Genomic DNA, 24672 nt, shown 5'->3' on the forward strand with positions numbered 1-24672 from the left:
TTTGTTATTATTTTTTCTAACTCTATAAAGTAATATTTTTGGTAGTTTGATTGTTGTGATTAATTTAGGTAGAATTGTCATTTTTATTTTAACAGCTTGACCTACCCATGAACAACTGATGTTTTAGCAGTTATGTAGAGCTGACTTTATTTGAGTGAAAAATGTTTTGTAGGGGCGGCCAGGTGGCTCAGTGAGTAAGAGCACCAGCTCCAGTGTCGGGATGACCTGGATCAAATCCGGGCTCAGATACTCAGCACCACACCCAGAAATAACTGGCTGTGTAACCTTGAGCAAATTACTTAACCCCGATTGCTTAAAAAAAAAAAAGTTTTTAATTTTGTTCATATAGTTCCTAGATTTGTTTTGGCAGGTAGACTCCCAGATATTTTATAATGTCTACAGTAATTTTAACTGGAGTTTCTTTTTCTCTCTCTTGCTCTTGGGCATTGTTAGCAACATACAGAAATGCAGGTGATTTATGTGGGTTTAATTTATGTCCTTCAACTTTGCTAAAGTTATTATTTCAAATAGTTTTTACTTGATTATCTAGGATTCCCTAAGTATATCATCATATCATCTGCAAAGAGTGATAGCTTTGTTTCTTCTTTGCCTATTCTAATTACTTCAATTTCTTTTTCTTCTTTTATTGCTAAACCTTAATGTTTCTAGTACCATATTGAATAACAGTGGCGATCTTATTGGAGATGCTTCTAGCTTATTCCCATTACATATAATACTTCCTGATTATTTTAGGTAGATGCTACTTCTCATTTTAAGGAAGACTCCATTTATTCCTACGCTCTCTAGTATTTTAATAGGAATGGGTGTTGCATTTTGTCAAAAACTTTTTCTGCATCTATTGAGATAATCATATGGTTTATGTTAGTTTTGTTGTTGAGATGGTCAATATGTTGATAGTTTTCCTAATATTGAACCAGCCCTGCATTCCTGGTATAAATCCTACCTGGTTATAGTGTATTATTCTCATGATAAGTCACTGTAATCTTTTTGCTATAATTTTATTTAAAATTTTTGTGTCTGTATTCTTTGGGGAAATTGGTCTTTAATTTTCCTTCTGTGTTTGGGCTCTTAGTGGTTTAGGTATCAGTACCATATTTGTATGGGGTAGAATATGCTGGGGTCGAGTCTGTGCTGGCATGGCCAGTGCTGGACTACACTCCTCTCTCAACTTGGTGCAAAAGACCTTTCCTTCCAAGTTTTCTTGAGCTGGAAATCTGCTTCACGCTCTCTCTTTGTGGATCTAGAATTTGTTTAGAGTCACTTTTTAAAGGTATTTGAAGGGATTTGGGGGGAGAGCTCAAGCAAGTCCCTGCCTTCACTCTGCCATCTTGACTCTATAGTAGGGGAATACCCTACTATATGTATTTTTTTGTTTGGTTTTTGGAGGGCAATTGGGGTTAAGTGACTTGCCCAAATTCCCACGGTTAATAAGTGTGTCAAGTGTTTGAGGCCGGATTTGAACTCAGGTCCTCCTGACTCCAGGGCCAAGTGCTCTGTTCACTGTGCCACCTAGCTGCCCCTACTATATGTATTTTTTTTTAAAATATACTATAATAGATATTGAATCTTTAGGGGAATAGTGATTGCTTGGAGCTAACACGAATGATTCATGCCAGATTAACTTCATCTTTTTTGATACATTATTAAACTTTAGCAGATTTGCCAAATCTATCAGATTAGCTAAATTAGCAGATTTAGCAACCTTAGACATAAATATACCTGGATTTCAAAAGGTACTTTATATAACTATAGCCAAGATGGAAAGATGTGGGCTGGATGATAGTGTAGTTAAGTGTATACATATCTATTTGAGTGAACAGATCCAAAGCTTGGGAAGTTTCTGGTAGAATGCTGTAGGACTTTACATATTCCTAGTCTGTTGAATATTTTCTAAAGTAACTTGAATGAAAGCCTAGGTGACATGCTTTGTCATATCTTTAGATTACAGAAATCTGAGACAAAAGCTAACTTGTAGGTTGTTCGAATTCCTAAAGATATTGAGATGCTGTAGTAATGGACCGAATCGAATAAGATATCATTTAATTGGGAATGTAATAACTGAAAGAGACTTTAAAGGCTGTTAAGTACAACTCCCTCTTTTTATATGAGGAAATCAAGACACATAGAATTTAAGAGACTCAGGGTCACACAGTTAGTAAGTGTCTAAACTAGGGTTTTAACCCAGTACTTTAACACAGTAGGATTTCAACAGTACTCTATAGCAGAGGTGTTTTAAGTCTACATGCAACTGTAACACTCTGGAGCATGGCCAGAACCATATTAAAAAGTAATTAGGAAATATTTAACAAAATAAATAGAACTAAAATAAAGCATAGGATAACATTACATTTTTAAAATGTCAATATATAGCTCACAGAGATCCTTATTGTAAGAATTAATGGCCTCCATTTTTATTTAAGTTTGACATCACTGCTCCACACCCTATTGACTGTGAGATAAATGAAGAAACATCTATTGACAGGAGGAGTGGTTAAAGAACTAATCTCATAATCAGAAAGACCTGGGTCTTAAAGTCTTGCCTCAGACATTTACTGGCTTTGTGATTCTTGAAAATCCTTTAGTCTCTCAGTTCCCTCTGGGAGTTCTGTTGCCCAGCATCTGCAGCTTTATATGAGTAGAAGTTTCTACACAGGAAACACCCTATACCACTGAAATCACAGATTCAGTCCAAGAAATTGATTTGAACCCATAATTACTGCTATCATTACTTTGGGCAAATTATGTAACTTCCCTTGGTCTTAGTTTCCTAATTTGTAAAATGAAATGTAGGACTAAATTATTTCTATACTCCCTTTCAGTTTTGACATTCTGTATTTCTAAAAGTCCTTGCAATTGGATTAAACACTTGTTTTTAAAAATCAGCTGTAGAAGTTAATGATAAGGGACCTAATAGTTTACATGAATAAAAACTGATATTTTTAAGATGATTGTAGGCTTGGTATGAATAGCAGAGTGACATCCACAAAGCAAGGGTTATTTTAGACTGCATTAATAGAAGGATGGTGGACAGAAAATGGGAGTTTAAGATGCCATTGTACTGACCTACACTGGCCATTTCTGATGTATTGTTTTTTGGGGGGCACCACATTATTGGAAGGACATCAACAGCTTTAACTATTTTCAGAAGAATCAGCTAGCATGGTAAGAAGCCTTAAAATTACACCATGGTAAGATATACTGATTAAATTGAAAATACGGAGAAGAGAGACTTAAGTATTGTGGGGTTGGGGGGTATATCTTTAAAAGTTTGGAGAGCTATTATGCATTTGAAGAATTTGACTTGGTTATTGGCTCTTTGAGGCTGAAGGAAGGATGTAAGCATTTATATTACTTTTGCCTCATAGGAATAAATGCTTTTTTTTTTTTGGAGGGTAGTTGGGGTTGTGACTTGCCCAAGGTCACATGGCTAGTAAGTGTTAAGTGTCTGAGGCCAGATTTGAACTCAGGTCCTCCCGATTCCAGGGCAGGTGCTCTATTCACTGCGCCACCTAGCCACCCACATAAATACTTTTTAAAGTAAAAAAAATAGGACTAGGTTCTTGCAAGACTCAGATCAAGGGCCATCTCTTAAATGAGTTTGGTCTTGATCTGTCAGTTGCTAGTTTTCTTGCCTAATAAATTATTTTTTATTTACTTTGTTCTATTTTATATATGTTTATTTGAACGTGTGATATAATAGAATCTAAGCTGCTTTAGGAAGGATTGTTTTATTTTTGTCTCTCTTCCCTCAGCACCTAGTACAACCAGTTGCTAGTTAGGGTGTGCTTAATAAATTTTTGTTGCATGAATCAGAATGAGTGGAGATTTCATCTCTGTGGAAATATTTTCTAATAATTAGAGATGAACTACCTTGAGAGATGGTAAATTCCCTATTATTTGAAATCTTCAAGCAGAAACTATATGAATAGTTGTAAAGCAGAAGAAATTTCACCTTAGAGTTAGGTTGAATTAGATGCCCCTTGAGGATATTATCCAGCCCTGAGATTTCATGATTCATATTTTATACCCTAAAGGAAAAAATAGTACTTTATCAGAAGTTTCTTACAGAATTTCTATTCATATCACACTGAATACCAATATTATGTGAAAGTTTTGGACCTACTGGCAAAATATTGAGATGACTCAGTTGCAACTACTTTAAAATGTATACTACGGTATCTAAAGTCTAAGAAGGAAAACCAAAGTGGCTGAGTAGCTTCACTGTCTTGTTGGCTCAGGGACTATTGAAATTTTTTTCTGTATTGAAATAATCATATGATTTTTGTTGTTTTTATTATTGATACAGTCTGTTTTGCTTATAGTTAGTCTCTTAACATTTAACCAGCTATGCATTTCCAGTATAAATCCAGCCTGGTCAGAGTGACATATTGTAATTATCTTGATAGCATTTAAAATTTTACATCTCTATTGATTACATAGATCTGTAGTTTTCTTTCTTTGTTTTTGCTGTCTCCAGTTTAGATATCAAAACTATGTTTGTGTCATAGCAGGTATGTGATAGGACTCTTATTTACCTATTTTTTTCAAACAGTTTATGTAGTATTGAGATTAATTCCATTGTAAATCCATCTGATTGTGGGGTTCCCCCCCCACACTTTCAGGGAGCTTTTATGGCTTATTGGATTTCTTTTTTATTAATCAATTAATTAATTATTTTTGGTTTTAGCATTCACTTCCATAAGATTTTGAGTGCTAAATTTTCTCCCTCTCCTCCTTCCCTCTTCTCAAGATGGCATGCAATCTGATATAGACTATATATATATATATATATATATATATATATATATATATATATTCATATTAAGCATATTTTCACATTAGTTATGATGTAAAGAATTAGAACCAATGGGAGAAAACATGTGCAAGAAGAATGAACAAAAAAAGATATCAAATAATATACTGCCCATTCAGACTCTATGGTTCTTTCTCTGGATGTGGATAGCATTTTCTCTCATGAGTCTTTTGGAGTTGTCTTAGATCCTTGCATTGCTGAGATTGCTAAGCAGCATCGCTGCTGCTTAGGTCCTTAGCATTGCATAGCTAAGTCTATCAAAGTTAGTCATTGCACAATGTGGCTGTTACTGTATACAGTGTTCTTCTGGTTCTGTACATTTCACTCAGCATCAGTTCCGAGGTTTTTCTGGAGTCTGCCTGCTCATCATTTCTTATGGAACAGTAGTATTCCATTCCATTCATATACCACAACTTGTTCAGTCATTCCCCAGTTGATGGGCATCCCTGCAGTTTCCAGTCCAGAGAGTTGCAATAAACATTTTATAACATATAGGTCCTTTTCCTTTTTCCTTACTCATCTTTGGAAATAGTAGTGGTATTACTGAAAGGCTTTGAAAATTATGTATATAGGGAGGGAAGGGAATATACAAAGAGTTCAGGTGTTTAATGTATTGATATTATTCTGGAGGTAGTTTTCTTTTTTTAAAAATAGATTTATGTTTATATCACTTGTTTTTACATTGCCTAAATTTTCCACCTGTAATACTCCTTCCTCCCTTCTCCTGGAAAGGCATCTCTTACACAAATATTTTCATAAAAGGAAAAAAGGAAGAAGACAAAAGTGCTCCCCCTCAAAATTGAAAAGAAAATTGACAGAATTGACAGTATATGTAGTGTTCCACCCTGGTGAACCTCCCCTCACCCCAGTTCTGAAAAGGAATCAGAGGAGGTTACCTAATCATATCTTCTTTTTTTGGAACCAAGCTTCTTGTTTATAATTTCTTAACATTTGTTTTTGAAACATTCGTGTGTTACCATATTCATGATATTCATTGTTCCATATTATACCATAATAGTCCATTACATTCATTTGACACTATTTGTTAAGTTGTTCCCCAATTGATGGGCATTATTTTGTTTTTTTAGTTCTTTGCTACCACAAAAATTATTGATATGAATATTTTTTTGTTTATATGAGCTGTCTTTTTATCAATGACCTTGGAGTATATGCCTAACCATAAATTTTATTTATTTATTTATTGGGGAGTGGGGGGAAAGGCAAGGCAGTTGGGATTAAGTCACTTGCTCAAGGTCACACAGCTAGTAGGTGTCAAATGTCTGAGATTGGATTTGAACTCAGGTCCTCCTGTCTCCAGGGCTGGTGCTCTATTCACTGTGCCACCTCCCTGCCCCATATAAATTTTATTTTATTTTAACAATTTTATCTACATGATTACAAATTGCTTTCCAGAATGGTTGTACTAATTCCCAGTTCCAGCCACAATTCGTTAGTGTGCCTATTTTTCCTTGATTTTGGAAGATTAGTGGAGTACTCTAGGAATCTGTAGGTTGTCCTGTTCTGTTTCTTTTATTTTTTTTTAATGATCTATTTGAACAGATAGAGGTTATGTTTATCGAATTTGTAAATGAAATGAAACTAAAGAGATGAATACATTGGATGTTAGAATTGAAATCTGAACATCTTGACACATTAGAATGATATTCCAAAATTAGTAAGGTGAAGATTTTTACAGGATGATTTCAAAGTCCTACAGTTGGTTTCCAAAAATTCAGCTGTGCAAGTATAGAGAAGGTACAGACAACTGATGTTAAAAACTCAAATTTTTGAGAATTATATAAAATATATGGGAGTCTGCCTACTAAGACACATAGAAATTACATGAATATACCCACAAAATTTTATTTACAGAAAAAAGGAAGGCAAATAATTGTATAGATATTAATTGTTCCTGATTGCCATATGTCTATGAAAATAATAGTACTATCCAAATTCATTTACAGAATCAGTGCCATCTCAAACTAGTAAAATGTTATAGCACTAGACAAGATAATAAAATTCATCTGGAGGAACAAAAGGTCAAGGATTTCAAGATAAAGAATGAAAGAAAGTGGAAAGTAAAAGGGCCTTCAAGTAGCAGATCTCATACTGTGTTACAAAGTAGTAACCATCAAAAGCATTTATCTTGTAGAGGCTTCAAAAATAGAAAAAATGATCATTGGAACAGTTAGAAAAGATCTGGAAACCAGTGAAAACTTAAGATCCCAAATATTAGGCTATCAGTCCCAAGTATTAGATAACAATTCAGATAAGACTCAGACAAAAACTTCTGGGGAAGATTGGAAATCAGTACAACTGAAATAAGAGATAGACTAACACCTTACCCTGTATACCAAGATAAATTTTAACTCGATAAGTGACTTAAATGACTTGGATTTAAAGGGTAACAGCATAAATGAATCTTTTTCTTTTCTTTCTTTCTTTTTTTTTTTTGCTTTTTGGAGGGCAATTGGGGTTAAGTGACTTGCCTAAGGTCACATGGCTAATTTTGGTGTTAAGTGTCTGAGGCCGCATTTGAACTCAGGTCCTCCTGATTCCAGGGTCAGTGCTTTATTCACTGTCCCACCAAGCCGCCCCATCTTTTTCTTTTCTTTAAAAATTCTTTCAAAATTTTTATTTTTAGTTCCATATTTTTTTTGCTCTTTACTTCTTCACCCATTGAGAAGATGAGAAATTTGATCACTATCATATATATGAAGTGATACAGAACATTTCTACATAAGCCCTGTTACAAAAAAAAAAAAGCAAGAAAAATAAAGTAAGAAAATAATCTGCTTTAATCTGAATTTAGAGTTCATCAATTCTCTCTCTGGAGGTGGATAATTTTTTTTATAATGAGTCCTTTGGAATTGTGGATCATTGTAGTCTTGATCAGAGTAGCTAATTCTTTTATAGTTGGTCATCATTACAATATTGTTGTTACTATGTACAGTGCTCTTCTCATTCTGCTCAGGTCACTTTGTATCATTTCAAAGTCTTCCCAGGTTTTTCTGAAACTATCTCCCTTTTTATTTCATTTCTTTTTTTTCCCCAATTCCCCTTTTCATTTCTTATAGCATCACAGTCATATACCACAGATTGTTTAGCTATGGGCATTCCCTCAATTTCTGATTCTTTGACAACACACGAAAAAGCTGGTATAAATATTTTTGTGCTTATCAGTCTTTTTTTTTTACTTTGATCTCTTTGAGATACAGAGTAATAGTGCTCAAAGGATGTGTAGTTTTATAGCCCGCTGGGCATAGTTCCATATTCTCCAGAATGGTTGAATCAGACATCATGCACAAATCAAAGCAGCGAGGAAGGAATTACCTTTTGAATCTTTGGATAAGGAAAGTTTTTTTCATGACCAAATAAGGAATAGAGATGATCACAGTAGTAAAATGGACAATTTTCATCATATAAAATTATAACATTTTTGTACAAGCAACCAAAAGCAGTTGAAATTAGAAGAGACATAGGTAACTGGGAAAAATCTTTGTAGTAGGTTTCTCAAATAAAAGTCTTATATGCAAGAATAGGAGTCCTCAAAACAAACAAGAAGTGCAAGTTATCAATGGCTGTATAAAAAAGGCTCCAAATCACCATTAATAAATGAAATGCACATTGAAAGAACTCTTATAACTCATCAGATTGACAAATTGATAAAAAAGGAAAATGAAAATTCTTGAGTGGACCTATGGGAAAACAGGCACATAAAATGTACAATGTTGATCAGTCTGTATTGATCTAACCATTTGGCACTATGCTTCTTCATCCTGAGAAACACATATATTGTTTTAAGGTTTATACAAGACTTTACATTTATTCTTGTTTGTTCTTCAAACCAAACTTAAGAAGTAGGTGCTGTCATTATCCTCATTTTATAGCTTAGGAAACAGAATGACAGAGGTTTGCCCAGCTAGTCAGTGTGAGGAAGAATTTGAAGTTGGTCTTCCTGAGTACAAGTTTAGTACGTTAAACCTTATGTCACCTACAGGTCACCCAAATTTGGACACACTTTTACCCAGTGATACTTCTGAACATATATACCCCAAAGAAGGAAAGCATTCATGTATGCAAATGTATTTATTGCAAAATTTTTTTTTGTTGTGGGAAGAGTTGTGAGCAGTGTAATGCCTATCAAATGGGCGAATGAATGAACAAATTGTGGTATGTGAATTCAATGGAGTATTATAGCACTGAAAGAAAATGTTGAAAGGGACAGATTAGATTCAAAGAAAGTCCTGTATATTTGTTTTTAAAATGGTTTGCAAACCGATTAGGGGTCAGTATTATGTGACATCCCCCCAAACTTAGATTTAGGCTTTATTTAATATAGAGATGGTCCAGAATGAAGGAGGAGATTGTCTTGTTTTGTGCCTTGTTCAGACCACATCTATTAAATTGTATTTGATTCTAGGCATTGAATTTGAGGAAGCATCTTGACAGATCAGAATATATCTAGAGAATATTGTCCATCATGGGATTCAGAGTTATACCATTTGAAGGTTACTTAAGGGAATTAGTAATATTTTGCCTGGAAAAAAGAAAATTGAGTAGATATTAGTATCTTCAAATATTTGAAAAATTATGTCAAATAGGTATTACTTGTACCCTTTTGAGGCTAGGCAAAACAACTTTGTACTAATTAGTGGTTGGTATAATAAGCCAAATTTTTCTTAGGTGAGGAATGACTTCCTATTGGTTTTGTTTTGTTTTGTTTTAAAGCACTCGGGCTTAAGTAACTTGCTCAAGGTTACACGGCCAGGTGTTTCTGGGTGGGTGCTAAGTGTCTGAGCCCAGGATTCGATCTCCAGGTCTTCTCAACACTGGAGCCGGTGCTCTTACTCGCTGTGCTACCTGGCCGCCCCCTTCCTATTGGTTTTAAATACCAGTTCAATACCTCTTTGTCAATAATATTACAGATGTCATTATTGTTCAAGTATAGATGCAACTAGTTTTCTCTGAGGCCACTTCCAAACTTTAGATTCTTACCTATGATTTTAATGTGATGATAAGAGTAAACTAGATAACCTCATGTAATGGAAATAATAAAAATCATACTCTTTATTTATAATGGTGCTATATATAATGTTCTGAATGCTTTAACTGAAATTATTTCATTTGATCTTCAAAATAATCTAGTAATTGTTATATACCCATTTTATAGATGAAAAAATAGTCTTAGGAGCAGTAAGTGGTTTGCTCATTGTCACATCTCTAACTGGCCAACTCTAATGCTATAATTCTCCTCTCTCTACAATCTTTTTACTCATTTTTTCAATTTCTGCACTGATTCCTCTTGAATCAAACACCTTACTCAACCTTTTCCTCTTTAGAATTTCACCTGGAGCTCATTTTAGATACTGTACCTCATTTTTTTTTCTTTTTGGAGAGGGGAAGGCAGGGCAGTTGGAGTTAAGGGACTTCCCCAATGTCATACGGCTAGTAAGTGTGTTAAGTGTCTGAGTCCCAATTTGAACTCAGGTCTTCCTGACTTCAGGGTCGATGCTCTATTCACCGTGCTACCTGGCCGCCCCTGTGTATCTCATTTATACCAATAATTAGAGAATGTGCTTTTTAAATATGTCCTGAGACTAATGGGACTTAGTTTTGATGGTGGTTAGTGTTTTGGTGATTAGTTTTGATGAAATTGTTTCATCATGCCCTAAAACTAAAGACACTTAATTTTTGTCATGAACGTGTTGTTTTTAAATTTCCACTTCCATTGTAATCATTGTATATATTATTTTCCTGGTTCTGCTTACTTCATTTTGTGTCAGTTCATATATGTGAAATAGTGCACTATGGTGGGACTTAAAGCCATTAAAGGCATGTTGAAATGTAAATGGAGAGACCTTCAGATGCAAAATAAAGATTTCACACCTCAGGATTGATTGGAGGCTTGAATAGCTCATTTGGATGAAGACCAGCAAAGATTAGAAGCTTGCCTATTGGGTACAGGTTGTACTTCTAACTTTTTTCCTAGTGACTCATCCCCAGTAGTAGTTTAGGAAGAATTGCAGATTGAATCGTGACTGGTTGCCATAAGCTAAGAGTGTGTGACTAAGGGAACTAGCCCTTGAAGCACAAAGGATCTAGTTTAAGCACCTAGAAATACAGCCAACCTTTAGACCTTGTCATAATTCAAAATTGCTCCACCTCCAAAATCTCAAATTTCTAAGTTCTTTACATTTCACATCTCTTACTAATAAAACACTGAAGAACCTGTTCTCAGGCTTAAATGCAATTTGGGGTCCCACATCTCCCAGTATATAAACACAAAACTAGCTATTTACATGATATTCAAAATAGTACCCTAGACTAACTCACTCCTTGAAGTACTACAATGCCAGCCTCTTAATAGAATGGGGAATTTGCACTGTCAACGTTAATGATGATGATATTTATATGGTGCTTTAAGGTTTGCAAAGCTCCTTATGTGTGTATGTATGTGTATGGATGTGGATATATGTATACATATTTATACATACCCATAAACATATATACATACATATATGTATACCTTCCCAACCATTATTTGGAATGCCCTCCTAGAAGGCAGGGACTTGAATACATGCCCTCCAGGAGTGTACATCATATCAGGAGACAGAATACATATGCAAAACAAAATGAAGACAAGGTTATTTGGAAAGAAAGCACTAGCAGCAGGAAGGAAATCAGAAGAGGCCTTATGTAAAGGTGGAGCAAGAGTTGAGCTCTGAAGAAAACTTAAATTTTCTTAGAAATAGGAGTAAGGAATGAGTACATTCCAGACATGGGGGATAGTCTATGCAAAGGCCCAGAGACAGGAAATGGGATGGAACATGTGGGGAACAAGATGACTAGTTAAGCCGAGCTAGAGAGTACATGAAGTAGAGAAACGCATAAAAGTCTGAAAAGTTAGATCAGAGCCAGGATGTGATGGGTTTTAAATGCCAAACACACATATCTGAATTTACTGCTAGAAGTAATAAGAAGCCACTTAAGCTTACTGAGTGAGGCAGTAACATGATTATACTTGTGTTTTAGAAATATCACTTTTGCAACTGTGTGAAGGTGGGATAGAAGAGAAAATCTGTGAGGTGGAGAAACAAAATAAGACACTACTGTAATATTCCATGCTAGAAACAGTGGAAATCTGAGCAACATTTGTGCCTGTGTAATAAAGGAAAAATTTTATGCCAACAAGAGTTGGCGACTAGGGGAGGCTAGGTGGTTCAGTGAGTAAAGTGCCAGCCCCTGGGTCAGGAGGACCCGAGTTCGGTTCCAGCCTCAGACACTTAACACCCACACACACACACAAAAGCTAGCTGTGTAACCCTGAGCAAGTTACTTAACCCCAATTGCCCTCCAAAAAAGGCAAAAAAAAAACCAAAAACAAGAGTTGGCAACTAATTAGATGTGAGATATGTGGACATGGAAAAAGAGTATAACTGTGAGGTTGCAAGCCTGGTGGTACCCCTGACAGAAAAAGGGAAGTTTGGAAGACAGGTAGGTTTTGGAGAAAAGAAGAAGGAGCTCTGTTTCTGACATGATGAGTTGGAAATGACTACTGGACAGACAGTTTCAGATGTCTAGAAGACAACTGATAATGCTGGACTGGAGCTTAAGAGACTAGAACTGGGTATGCAGAGAGTCACCTGTGTAGTGGTGATAATTAAAACTATGGGAACTGAGGAGGCTACCAAAAAAAAATTCATTTGTAATGGGAAAGAAAAGGAGTACTAAGAGAGTTTTGAGGTACACCCAGTTAGGGAAAGGGAAGGCAGAGTATGAAGTGTAGGAGAACTAAGAGAGGGTGGTACCACAAAAACAGAGAGGAAAGAATATTTGGGGAAATAAATGCATTTCATTGTTTACTGAATATTCACAGTGTTCAATTATTTCTCATGCATTCTTACAGTCACTTTTCATGGACCTTTTCCATTTAAAAAAAAATTAATAATCCGGAGGTGGGGTGTGTGTGGCGAGGTGGTGCAGTGAATAGAGCACCAGGCAGAGATTAAAAAATGGGGGTATAAGTAAGAGCACCAGCCCTGGAGTCAGGAGGACCTGAGTTCAAATACAGCCTCAGACACTTAACACTTACTAGCCGTGTGACTTTGGGCAAGTCACTTAACCCCAATTGCCCAGCCTTCCCCCCTCCAAAAAGCAAAAAAACAAAAAACAAAGTTAACGATCACTTTTATAATATAGTATGAGATCAGAGAGTGTAAAGCATTAGAAATGAAGAGGTGGAATTGAGAGTTCAAGTCTGTTGGGGAGAGTGACAGAAGGCAAGATGGAGAGAACCAGAGTCAGGTGCTAAAACTATTAATAAATAGTTTTATAAATAAAAAAGTAAATTAGTCTTAGATGATGTGGACATAAAAGGACAGGGTTGGGTTGTTTTTGTTGTTTTGAGTCATTGTGTTAGGATAGTAGCCTAGAAGTCTGACTAATGCTTAGCTGTGGACTTTTATTGGTAACAAATTTATCACTTAGTGATGAATTTTTTAAATGGTATGTTTTAGTTTGTTCTTCTTAGATCAAGTATTAAGCCATATCCCCTGACAAAGACTTAGCATCAGCCAGAATTTAGAAGTTTGTATTGACAAGTATATTACTTTTGAAAACTTTTGATATAATGTATGTAGGGCTGCCTTGAATTATCTTCAGAATTTAGCTGTCATCAGGAAAATGTTTTCCCTCTTTTAAATAATTGACAGAATTATACTAAACAGATTATATAAATTTATTAAAGGATGTAAGTTATCTCCAAGTTTTAATCATGTAGGAAAATCCAATTAAAGAGCATTAGCTAACTCGAAAAAGTATGAGAAGTTAAAAACTACTAAAAATGAAAAAACTCAGTATTTCTAGAACCAAAATGCACATTTAACAAAATGGCCTATACTTTTCTTTGGGCAATTTGTGTAATTTAAATTTTGAGTACTGAATTTATTTTATAGGCATAAGTACTAGATTGTTTATATCAGCATCACTAAAATTATTTCTGCCTGGCAGACAATCTAGGAGAATAATGTGGAAAAATATTATTTTTCAGAAAAAAATATTTTTAAGGGTGGATAAATTTTAGGAAAGATATTAAAATCATTTGTGTTTTAGGTTATTTAATTTTAAAGAGTTGTAATGCCCATTTCAGTATAAGTTTTTGGTTTTCTATTGTAAATTTTGTGGTAATAGAGAACATTTTATTGTTTGAACTCTAATGAAGCAATAACATGTTAATTTACAGAAAACTATTGCTTATTTTAATTTTAATAATTCTGCACAGTATAGAATTTGTAGATCCTTATGCTTTCCTGTGATCATTTTTCTTTAACTTTGAATTTTCCTTTTTGCTTGTGAAAGTGTTATGCACATAGATCAATACTTTTGAATTCTTTGGTCTAGATTGATTTCTTTCTCATGAGATTTACATTCCACTTGTTATCAAAAAACACTTTGTCCCTATGAAAATGGTGCAATTGAATGGCATTTCCATATGAAGTAAAGGGGATATCAAATGCTTGGATTAATCTGGGCTCCAAAATGGCCTGTATACTTTCAATTAATCTGCACATTTGTTATGCAGAAGCATGGGAAAAGGCTGATCTTTTAAGAATGACATTACTACTGTGGTTGCTTTTACCCTAGTTACCAAACTACAGTTGAATGCAATAATTACAGTATGTTGGTATTTGGAGGAACTTATTTCAGTTTGTAGGGGAATGTAGTTTTTGACCAATTAAAATTTAATAAATAATTAGTGGCCTTTTGCTGTCCTTTTTAGATTAGTTTTCTCTTTGGATGATTCTGTTTTGGGGAAAATATTTATCTTATTGTATATATATCAAAAGCAAAAGTAATATTACAGTGTTGGGCATACTTTAAATTTTAAATTTGGAAATGAATTATTGACACTGAAAAATATTTAGGGTACTGTAGAAATCTTTATATTGTTATATAGTACTTGCCATGCTTTTCTCTTTAGCACTCTGCCATATATGAAGTTTTCCATTCCTGCTTTGTATTTTATCAGTTCTTTTCCTCATTTGTCATATGAACATTGTTTTGACCTCATGACATTCTCAGATGATTTAATTTTCCTCATTAGCTCCACATCGTACTATAGGTCACAAATATTTCATTATCTGTATGTATTCCTATTAGCCTAAGTGTTCTTACTTATATCCCTCATTTTTAATCTCTGGTTCTTCTCTGTGATGGTACTTTCTCATTCTGCAAAATCTTGTGTGAGTTCTTGTGAAACTCCAAGATCACCGAATTCTTCAACTATTAAAATATATTTAAACATTGCATGAAATAGCATGTAATAGCATGTGATTTGATTATATGTCATATATATGTATTAAAGAAATTATGTCCTATCCATTTTCTGAACATTAGCACAATAACAGAACTGTTACACCTTGCGAGATTTGGACTTTTAACTTTTATCTGCAGTGTAGGAATTGAAAAATAAATGGCTAAATTATTGAATTTATGTATTTAAAAACCCTGATACTTAATTTTGGCAAGTATAGGAATTCTGTGTCAACAGGGATTTAGCTTTATGTAAACACTGACAGTGGTGCATGCATTAAAGTTTTTATTGTCATTGATGTTTGCAGTGTAGTAGGCCATGTTATACAGAGGTTATGGCCTTGCATCCATAATATCGTTTCTAAGAACTGACTGTATAAAAAACCTTGTTTGGCATCAGTTGGAACTCATTAATTATTTAAATACTTTTAAAAATCATTATTTCCTAAATCTATTATTATTTTTAAAATCTAGGAATGCCTATTATCTATTTCACTTGGAATCTGAGCTTTAAAAAATATTTAATTATTTGATTAGGAAATTGCTTACTTTGAGTGTTTTGTGGAACAGAATATCTTATGTCTGAAACATTCTCTGGGTTTTTTTTTAATTTAACATTTTAATAAAGTAAATGACATATAAAACCTGTGTTGCATTTATAGTATTCATATAGTAAGTACAGTTTGAAAATAATCTTTTGTATTGAGCTTAAGTAGCAAAAGGATTACTGATCTTCTGAGAGCAAGTGAAACTACATTGCATTTGAGGGTTAGGAGATCTGGGTTCTAATCTTGATTTTTTCATTAAACTAACAAGCATTTTCACTTAACCTTTGTTGCCCTGTTTCCTCATTTACAAACAGTTCAACTAGATGATTTCTAATGTTCTAGCCAAATGTGAAATTTTATGTTCTATGGTTAGGATTTAAAAGTGGTTATTAAGTTTTCTATGACTAAACCATAGAATTCTGTGGTAAAGAAAAAACACACCTTCTACTGTACTACTATCCTAGTTCTTTTCTGAATACTCCACATTTTGTTAACTAATTTACTACTTCAGTATCTCGTTGATTATTAGCATTTGTTCTTTTACATATTTTCCTGAAAGTCTGAATGAAGAGATGCATTTCTATTGTAAATAGAATAATTTTTATTTATAAAATTTATTTTTATATTTTAATAAAAAATTTATAAAAATTATTTCTTGTTTGTTTTTTTAATGTGACCCACTTAGAACATAGTAAAATATAGCCCTACTTTTAGAAGAACTGAAAAGGATTGTTTACAGCTATTTAGCTATTCTGGAAGAGTATATTTAAAATATGCATTTTTGTATTTGTGTGAAAATGGGGGAAAAGATTAAACTACAGCAGGAGAATATGCTAAGTACAAATATTAGAGCAAGGGTAAGAGTAGTGATATAGTTTTGGACTTAGCAATCTTTAAGTAAAATTGACTTAGTTTTTCACTTGTCAGTGCATATTCTCCAGCTTGGATTTACTGATGTTAGAAGTGCTTGTTTTATATTTTCTTAGTCATTTCATGCTAAAATATTTTTGAGAGATGGAATTGTATACAATTTAAAGTGTGTTGTTATTTATGTACAAACATGATACTGAATGCATTGAGTTATTACTCTAAAAATAATGGTGGGTAGTGCTGAGCAAGCTACACTGTTTCTCAAGATTCTTCTGATGACTAATGGAATACATTTGTAAGTTGGTTGTTCAGATTAGGGATATAGTCTGTGTCATCCTAAAATTTGTTTTTTGGGAGAAAGAATTTGTCCTAAAGTGACCCAGATGAATTCTCCCATCTCAGAGTTAAAATATTCAGTTAAGTCTTCAGAGTACTCTATTGATTTGAACATAGGATGTAAACAGCATATGACAGACACTGTATAGGGGCAGGGCTGATGTACAAGAAGATTATGGGGTGAATTTTTCTTGGTGCATGAATTATTGACTTTTCACAATCACATCATTAGCATACCTGATCATAGAGCAGATTCCAAAGTTGAATAGTGGCTTGGCAACTCTAAAGCATGCCCTATAGAGGTCCTGTTTGGAGGATGTAGCAGAGGCTAGGAAGGTGGCAAGGAGATAGTGTGTAGTGTGGATTCATTGGATCATAGTTTTTGAAAAAATATGATCAGTACTATAGATCTTTTATAATCTTGCCATTAAAAGACAAGATAACTTTTATTTTGGTATAAGTTGTTTTGAGTATCATCTAGAGGTTTGTCTGAACCTTTGTGAAAATCAGACATGTTATGATGGAATTTTACTGTACTTGAAAATGTATATGCAAAACCTGAGAGTCAAGTAGAGAGACTTAAGTACTCAACTAATTAAAATTTAAGACAAGTGATTTATAAGAATGCTGTGTCAAAGAAACGAGAGCCACAAAAAATTTACAGCTAGATTACTTTAAAGTAAACCAGTTAGAAAGGAACATGGATTTTAGCCATATTGTGGCCTAAAAGTTTGTTTATTCATAATTAGTCTCCTGTTTTGAAAATTAATGTGGGGGGGGTGGGTAGGTGGCTCAGTGAATAGAGAACCGGTGCTGGAGTCAGGAGGACCTGGGTTCGAATTCGGCCTCAGACACTTAACACACACACACACACACACACACACACACACACACAACTAGCCATGTGACCTTGGGCAAGTCACTTAACCCCAATTGCCCTCCCAAAAGCAAAAAAAAAAGAAAGAAAGAAAATGCAATTTAACTACCTCTTCTTCCCTCTGATTTTATTAGGAAGTTCATTCAATCAGCCAACATTTATAAAGAATCTAATATGTGTTAAGCAGTGTGCTAGGAACTGGTGATACAAAAGATGAAACAATTTCTACTGTATTCTCAAGGAACTTATATTCTAAGAAGAGTAAACAAAATAAATACATTAAATTTTTTCTGGTTGAGTATTTAACTGCTTGGTCACTGTGCACTTAATTGTGGTATTATATTCAAAAAGTGATATTTTGGTGGTACATAGGGTTGTTACAGAATGGTATGAAAATTGGGTTAAAAAAGGTAAAAACAACTTCATAAAGATAATATAAAATACTTAGGAAGTAATCTTACTCTTAATCTGGTCTTCCTTGAATTCAGTGTAACAATATTATTTTTCATTTTATGGACCATCATACTATGTTTATGTCTGTTATCCCTATAAAATTTTTTCAAAAGCCATAATTTGCATGTTAAAATGAATGCTATCATCTTGCAAAATTATATGTGTGTACTTTTTTCAATGGGGCCATTATTATTCAAAATTTTTTTTGAAAAAGATTTTTTAGAGCCTATATTGGGCTTTGAATAGTTTAAAAAAAATCTTTATTTTTTGGAGAGCATATTTTTGGAAATAATCAAAAGTTTTTTCCCCGTGGTTTTCTAAGGTAATTTAAAGCATCTTCATTGTGGGCATACTTTATACTTAATCCTTAAATAGTGAAGGAAATTTGTATTTCTAGGAATCCTGATATATTAGTCACTTGCTTGCTTGTTTATTACTGAAGGTGAATGAAATCTGTTAGAGAAATTAAAAGTGTTGAATTAAGTTATTCTTTGGATGGAAGAGAATATTAGTGCTGCAGCAGTAGTATTTTCTGTTCTAGTTCTTTTTGTCAACATGACAGCAGATTAAATATTACCACCCTCTCAAGTGTTAATTTAAGCCCTGAATAGTAATGGTGCACCACCTAATGTTACCCCAAAAGTCATTTTCTAAGAAGTAGAAAAAAGTGATCACCTCAGAGAGGAGATGGAGGAATATGCTAGATTAAGAGGAATCTGTAGAGGCTTTATCACTGAGTGGTGTATTGAGACTTCCCAATAATCTATAGTTATTCTTCTCCAATACATAAAACATCTAAGGTTTAGTGTATTAATGGCTGAATTTTGTCAATAAGAGAGCCTAGCAGGGAAGATCATTTCTCTGAGGTTCCAGAAGCCATTACAGACTCCTAAAAAATGTAAATATATTCTAGAATTTTGATTGCAAATAGAAATTTGTATAATGGATCTTGGTTTTTTAAAGTATAACATTTATAATTAGATTGATAATTGAATATTGAAATTGGAAAAAATTGAAATAAATATTGAAACAAACAATAATAACTTCAAGTATAAATGTGTTGAAATTTTTTTTGACAAATACAAAATAATAATCCTTGTTCCATTTAGTTGCTGTGACTGGCTCATAAATATTTGCCAAAGAAAAAAGGAACTGAAAGCTCGTACTGTCTGGCTTGGATGTCCTGAAAAGTGTGAAGAAAAATATCCTAGAAATTCTATAAAAAATCAAAAATACAACATATTTACCTTTATACCTGGGGTAAGACTACTAATAATTTCTTGAAGGTGGGCTTATCAAAGGGCTTTTAGTTTGCTTTTCACTAAAGACTGCAGGAAATAACTTTTTTTCTCCTGGAAATATAAGTAAAAAATGAGGAGGAAATGTACAATTAAAATTGTGTTTATAAGAAATTAATCGGTTTTCAAAAGTATGTTTGGAACAGGCACATGTTAATGAAAAGGAATTTAAAACAAAAAAGCCTCTTATAGTTCAAATTTAAGCATAGTGATTTAAATATAACTCATTAAATTAATAAGCTTACCAGGTTACCTTTCAAAATAAAATACTGAAAGGATACCAAATAACATTTTAAAAAATTCCACGTATTTGTAAGCATCCACTATTTGCATTATTTACAAAGCCACATTTATATATGTGTAGAATTGTTTTATTATTTTTCTAATTTGGGGGTCCTGTTTCATAGACAGATTATAAAAGGGATATTATAGAGTGATTCCTATAAGTATATACATATATTCAGAATTTTTAACATCTTGTTTATTGGCAGATTTGTGCTATTTAGCTATAAAATCTCTTCCCTACTTCAATTTAGAGCTGCTTTGTCCTTTACATTTTAATTTAAATAATCACACTACTTTATATTGGGTATTGATTTTTTTTTCACCATCCATCCAATAGTTGGCAAATGCTTGATATCTAATATGCTTCTTTATTAAAACACACAAAAACTAATGGCTCCATAATTAAAAGACTGATCTTTTGTCAGGGCAATAAAATGTCAACTGTCTTTCAGGCAGATAAATATTCTCATCTTTATTGAACGAAGCTACTGTTTTCTCCCTAGGTTTAAATTATTAAATACACACAGATTGGCTAAGCATTGTACATTTTCCTAAAGGTCACAAAGTTCATTAAGCATACAGTAAAGTATTGATTACTGTGGCTAAAAATCTGCAGTGCAGCTTAACAATGATCAGATTAAATTCATATAGCTTCCTAAAATCAGCCATATTTTGCAAATACCTGTTGATTTGTTTGTGAAGCTTAGTATTGTGTGAAAGTTTTATTTTTGCTTAGAATATTTTCTTTTAAATTAGTCTTTTCCATATAAAATATAGTATTAAAAATGTTTGGTAGTTGCACAGCAGGAATTCTATTACATTTTTAAAAATACTGGCAAGTTTTGAATTGCTAATAGAAATAATTTATGTTGAATGGAATTTTGAAGAAATCAGTGGGGAGTGGGGAGAAAGATGCTTATCCTGCTGAGATTAATTTATGAAATAATTTAAAACATTTTAAAAGCTAAATTGAACATGATTCATTATGAATATAAACAGGTTGTCAGTGTAGCAAAGCTGTCTTAGTAAAACAAACAAATGTATAGTGATGTAAATAATTTTTCTATGTAAAACAATATATTAGGCCGAATCAATAAAAAGTATTTATATTTAACGGTTGTTTAACTTGCCTAATGTTAAACTTTTCATAGAAAGCAATATAAAACATATGAAGCCGTGTTTTATGAGTTGACCTGCTGCTTTGTGATTAAGTGAAATTGAATTAGGTATTTTTAAAGTTCTGTTTATTCATAAACGTTTTATTTACAATGATTTCAATAGAACTTAACAAACGGAAATCTAGCCATATACTAGATTTCTAAGTATTCTAACAATCCCTAAATCTCCCTTTTATACTAAATTTGTTTGTAGATCATAGGGTTATTCTATATCTTTATTGAAGGTTCGTATTTTAGTGGTAGTATAACACATAGTGTAATTTTCTGTTGAAAATAGACTAAGACATATATTATCTGCCTCTGCAATAACTAAAGAAAAATGCAAGTGAGTTGGATTTTTGTGTAGTAAGTCATATTTTAGATATAATGGTGGAGTTGATTGCTTAAAAGGAAAATCTAGTATTGTTCCAAAGAAAACTTTTTTTGAATAAAGTAATAAATATGTATCTTGTAATTTTCTAACTATTGTTTTCTTAAAATGAGTAATTTATGTACTTTGTGACTAGTTCTTGAAATTTCTTTAATTTATTTAGAAAGATGTTATGATAGAAGACTAAGTTGATGTCAGTAAAATTAACCGGTGGGAAGTTAGAGAGCTAACCTACGAACTGAAAACACTGGGTTCAGATTTTACCTTTAACATATAGAGCATGATGTTGGCCAGGTTACTAATTTCTCAGTACTATATACCAGTGTTGTTAAATTAAAATAGAAATATGGACCACTAATTCATGGATTCCTCTTGGCCACATATGGACTTAGTTTTAAGATGGAATATTATCTATGTTTTATTGTAATTTTATTTATTTTGTAAAAATTTACCAATTACATTTTAATCTGGTTCTACCCTTGCTTGGGAGCCTGTAGATTGTGTGTTTCCCATTTCCTTTCTATACAACTTCTTAATTCTCCAAGTCATGGTGGAAATGCTGACACTGCATTAGTAGAGAAGGTTACTCATTGGGAGTTCCTGAAACCAATGAAATCACAGGTCAGGAACCCAGGCTTCTAGGTTTAACTCACATCCAACTATATGAACTTAATCTTTGTTTTTCATTTATTAAATAGCTTTACCCTATAGTAATTTTTGTGGCATTTATGGTGTTTTTTTTTCAATTTATTTATTTACATTTATGGTGTTATTAAAAGTACTTTTAATTCTTTGGAATAAAGGGACAAATGCATTCAAAGGCACATTTCATATATGTATACATATATATATAAATATAAAAAAACTTTAGTCATCAAGAAACCTTGGATATTCTTTACTTTCTTTAGAAACTAATAAGATACTAAGGAATTTTTCAGCTACTTCATGAATATCCTTTAAAATTGGAAGTGCAGTTGTAATGGCAGGGCCAGATAATCCTTAAACGTTAAATTTAATAAAATGAAAAATGCATTGTAAACATATATTACTCCTCCTTCCATTTAGAAGTTTTTACTGTCAGATTTATGTTGACAGACTAATAATATCAAGGAGAAATTAGATCTTTCAGTTTCCTTAGAATGTATTTACACAAGAATTTTGTTGCAATTAAGAGAAAAATTTGCCTTAAGTAGTTGTGTTTTCAAATGAAAGTTAATTAAGTTAATTTTAAGATGTGAATTTATTATTTTTCAATTTATTGTAAATTAATTATCTTATTTTTCTTTATATGGCTCTAGAAAGCCAGTGATACAATTAATAAACTATGCCTGCGTAATGGTCCATATGCATACTTTAAAAGAACTCTGAACTTTTTATATTGATTTTTAAAAAAATATATTGAAATTATAAGGTTTTTCTCTGAGATTTCACATTAATTTTCTCCTTTCTTTTTCAGGTTTTATATGAACAATTCAAGTTTTTCTTGAATCTCTATTTTCTGGTAGTGTCCTGTTCACAATTTGTACCAGCACTGAAAATAGGCTATCTCTACACCTACTGGGCTCCTCTGGTAAAAGAAAAAGTTCAATATTGTATTCAATTAAATTTAATTTTATGATCATATTTTTTTAAGACTTTGAAATGCAATTTAATATTTTGTCCTATTAAGACATAATATGACCAATTAAAATGCTTCTTATTAATGTAATTTATTATATGACTATATCCAGAGATTTAAAGGATTATTTTTAAATGTAGAAAATTCTTCTAAATTGTATGAGATATATTATAGTGATATCTTGACTCTGTGACATTGCCAAGAATTTTTAGATATTATACATCTGTGTGAACGTTACTTTTTCAAGTAAATGACCCTTTTTAGTGACTAAGGAATTTTGAATTAGACATTCTGCATTTGTCCTTGGGGTAGCACGTCAGTCTTGCTTGCCTAATTCCCTCCTGTGCTAATTGAGCTCCTGGGAATGATGTTGAAGGAATTGTGGGTTATGTTCGGTTAGTCTCTTGACATCCTGACAGATAGGCACGTTTTTTCTCTTGGCTGATGGAATGTCAGTCATGAGGGTGAACATTTGAAAGGAATTGATTCTACTGTAGTCCATCTTTGTTTACAGTTTAGAGTATGAAGTTCTTGATTTTTTTCTTTTAGAGTATTTAGTATATTGCTTATCAAATTTTTCATATAAACTATATGCTACCTGTTGTTTTCATCATGTTTTATCTTGCAAGCATTTTTAGTCCTATATTACTTGTTCATATTATTTTTCTCATAAGAAATGGATCGCTTTGTTTCTTGCTACTAGTTTCAAAATTAGGCAAAAAAATACGCAATTGATAAAGAAGGTGAATGAAGTATATCTGCAATTAAAGTACAAGGTCCACCTGATAAAAACTTACTTGATTTAGAAATCTTCAGAGTTTTATGCTCATGAACTTGTTACCTGTGGTTCATCATACTCTGGGAGGGTTATTACATTAACTATATTTCCAGTTAAAAGCGAGATAAGAAGAGGGGATTTGTTTATGGAGTGGAAATCTCTTATTCTCTTTTTCTCCTGCCTTCTCTCATTTTCTCTTAGTATGATTCTTGTCTTCTTTATCTGAGTATTTTCAGCCTAATCTTCTCATTTCTTTTCATTTCCCCTTACCTCACCAAAACTTAGTGCTTTTCTGCTTTTACTCCATTCAGCTACCTTTATTTAAAAATCTCTGGTGGTTCTCTTTGCTATTGTAAAAGGTTATATTGAGTGAGATTTTTAGGAATTTAAAGGTAGTTTTTTCTTTTGGGCAGTTGGGGTTAAGTAACTTGCTCAAGGTTACATGGCTAGTTTTTTTTTTGTGTGTTGTGTCTGAGGCTCAATCCGAACCCAGGTCCTCCTGACTCCAGGGCCAGTGCTTTATTCACTGTGCCACCTAGCCGCCCCAAAAGAAGTTTTTTCATATGTATAATAGTTGTAAGATCACATTATAATGGAATATGAAGTTTCTGTGATCATATTAATCCCTCATCTAATAGGATAATACCTTATATCAGGTTTCTCCTCTAGATAGGTATTAGGTTTTAAAGATGGAGTTTCACTTTTGGTTTAGTTAAATCCATGTATTAAGAGCTATGTCATAACAAGGTTCCAACATAACTAACTGACTTCTGTCTTGATTTGCTTAACTTAAGTCATTATTTATTGAATATTTTCTGCATATGAGACCTCATGCTAGGACACAGAGGCAGCTATGAAGATAAGTGAGATATGTTAAGACTACTTTCAATAAATGTAAAATTTATGGAAGTAG

General features: G+C 32.9%; 1 protein-coding gene across 9 annotated transcripts in view; it reads left to right on the top strand.

The window, feature by feature from the left end:
* The window catches only part of ATP9B (ATPase phospholipid transporting 9B (putative)), a 509413-nt gene that overhangs the window by 54636 nt on the left and 430105 nt on the right, over nucleotides 1–24672 (top strand). For 7 of the 9 annotated variants that reach the window (XM_069095002.1, XM_069095000.1, XM_069095001.1 and 4 more), the window contains exons 3-4: nucleotides 19342–19492; nucleotides 22820–22933. The exons of 1 other annotated variant lie outside the window; for it this stretch is intronic. In XM_069095002.1, the coding sequence (XP_068951103.1) occupies nucleotides 19342–19492; nucleotides 22820–22933 (265 nt within the window). The remainder of the gene's footprint in view (nucleotides 1–19341; nucleotides 19493–22819; nucleotides 22934–24672) is intronic. One more of the 9 variants, XM_069095003.1, reaches the window with a different exon arrangement.

Source organism: Petaurus breviceps, unplaced genomic scaffold, assembly GCF_028583685.1.
Source record: "Petaurus breviceps papuanus isolate PSGF00001 unplaced genomic scaffold, PetGlider_PUasm1.0 224, whole genome shotgun sequence".
NCBI classification, from domain to species: domain Eukaryota; kingdom Metazoa; phylum Chordata; class Mammalia; order Diprotodontia; family Petauridae; genus Petaurus; species Petaurus breviceps.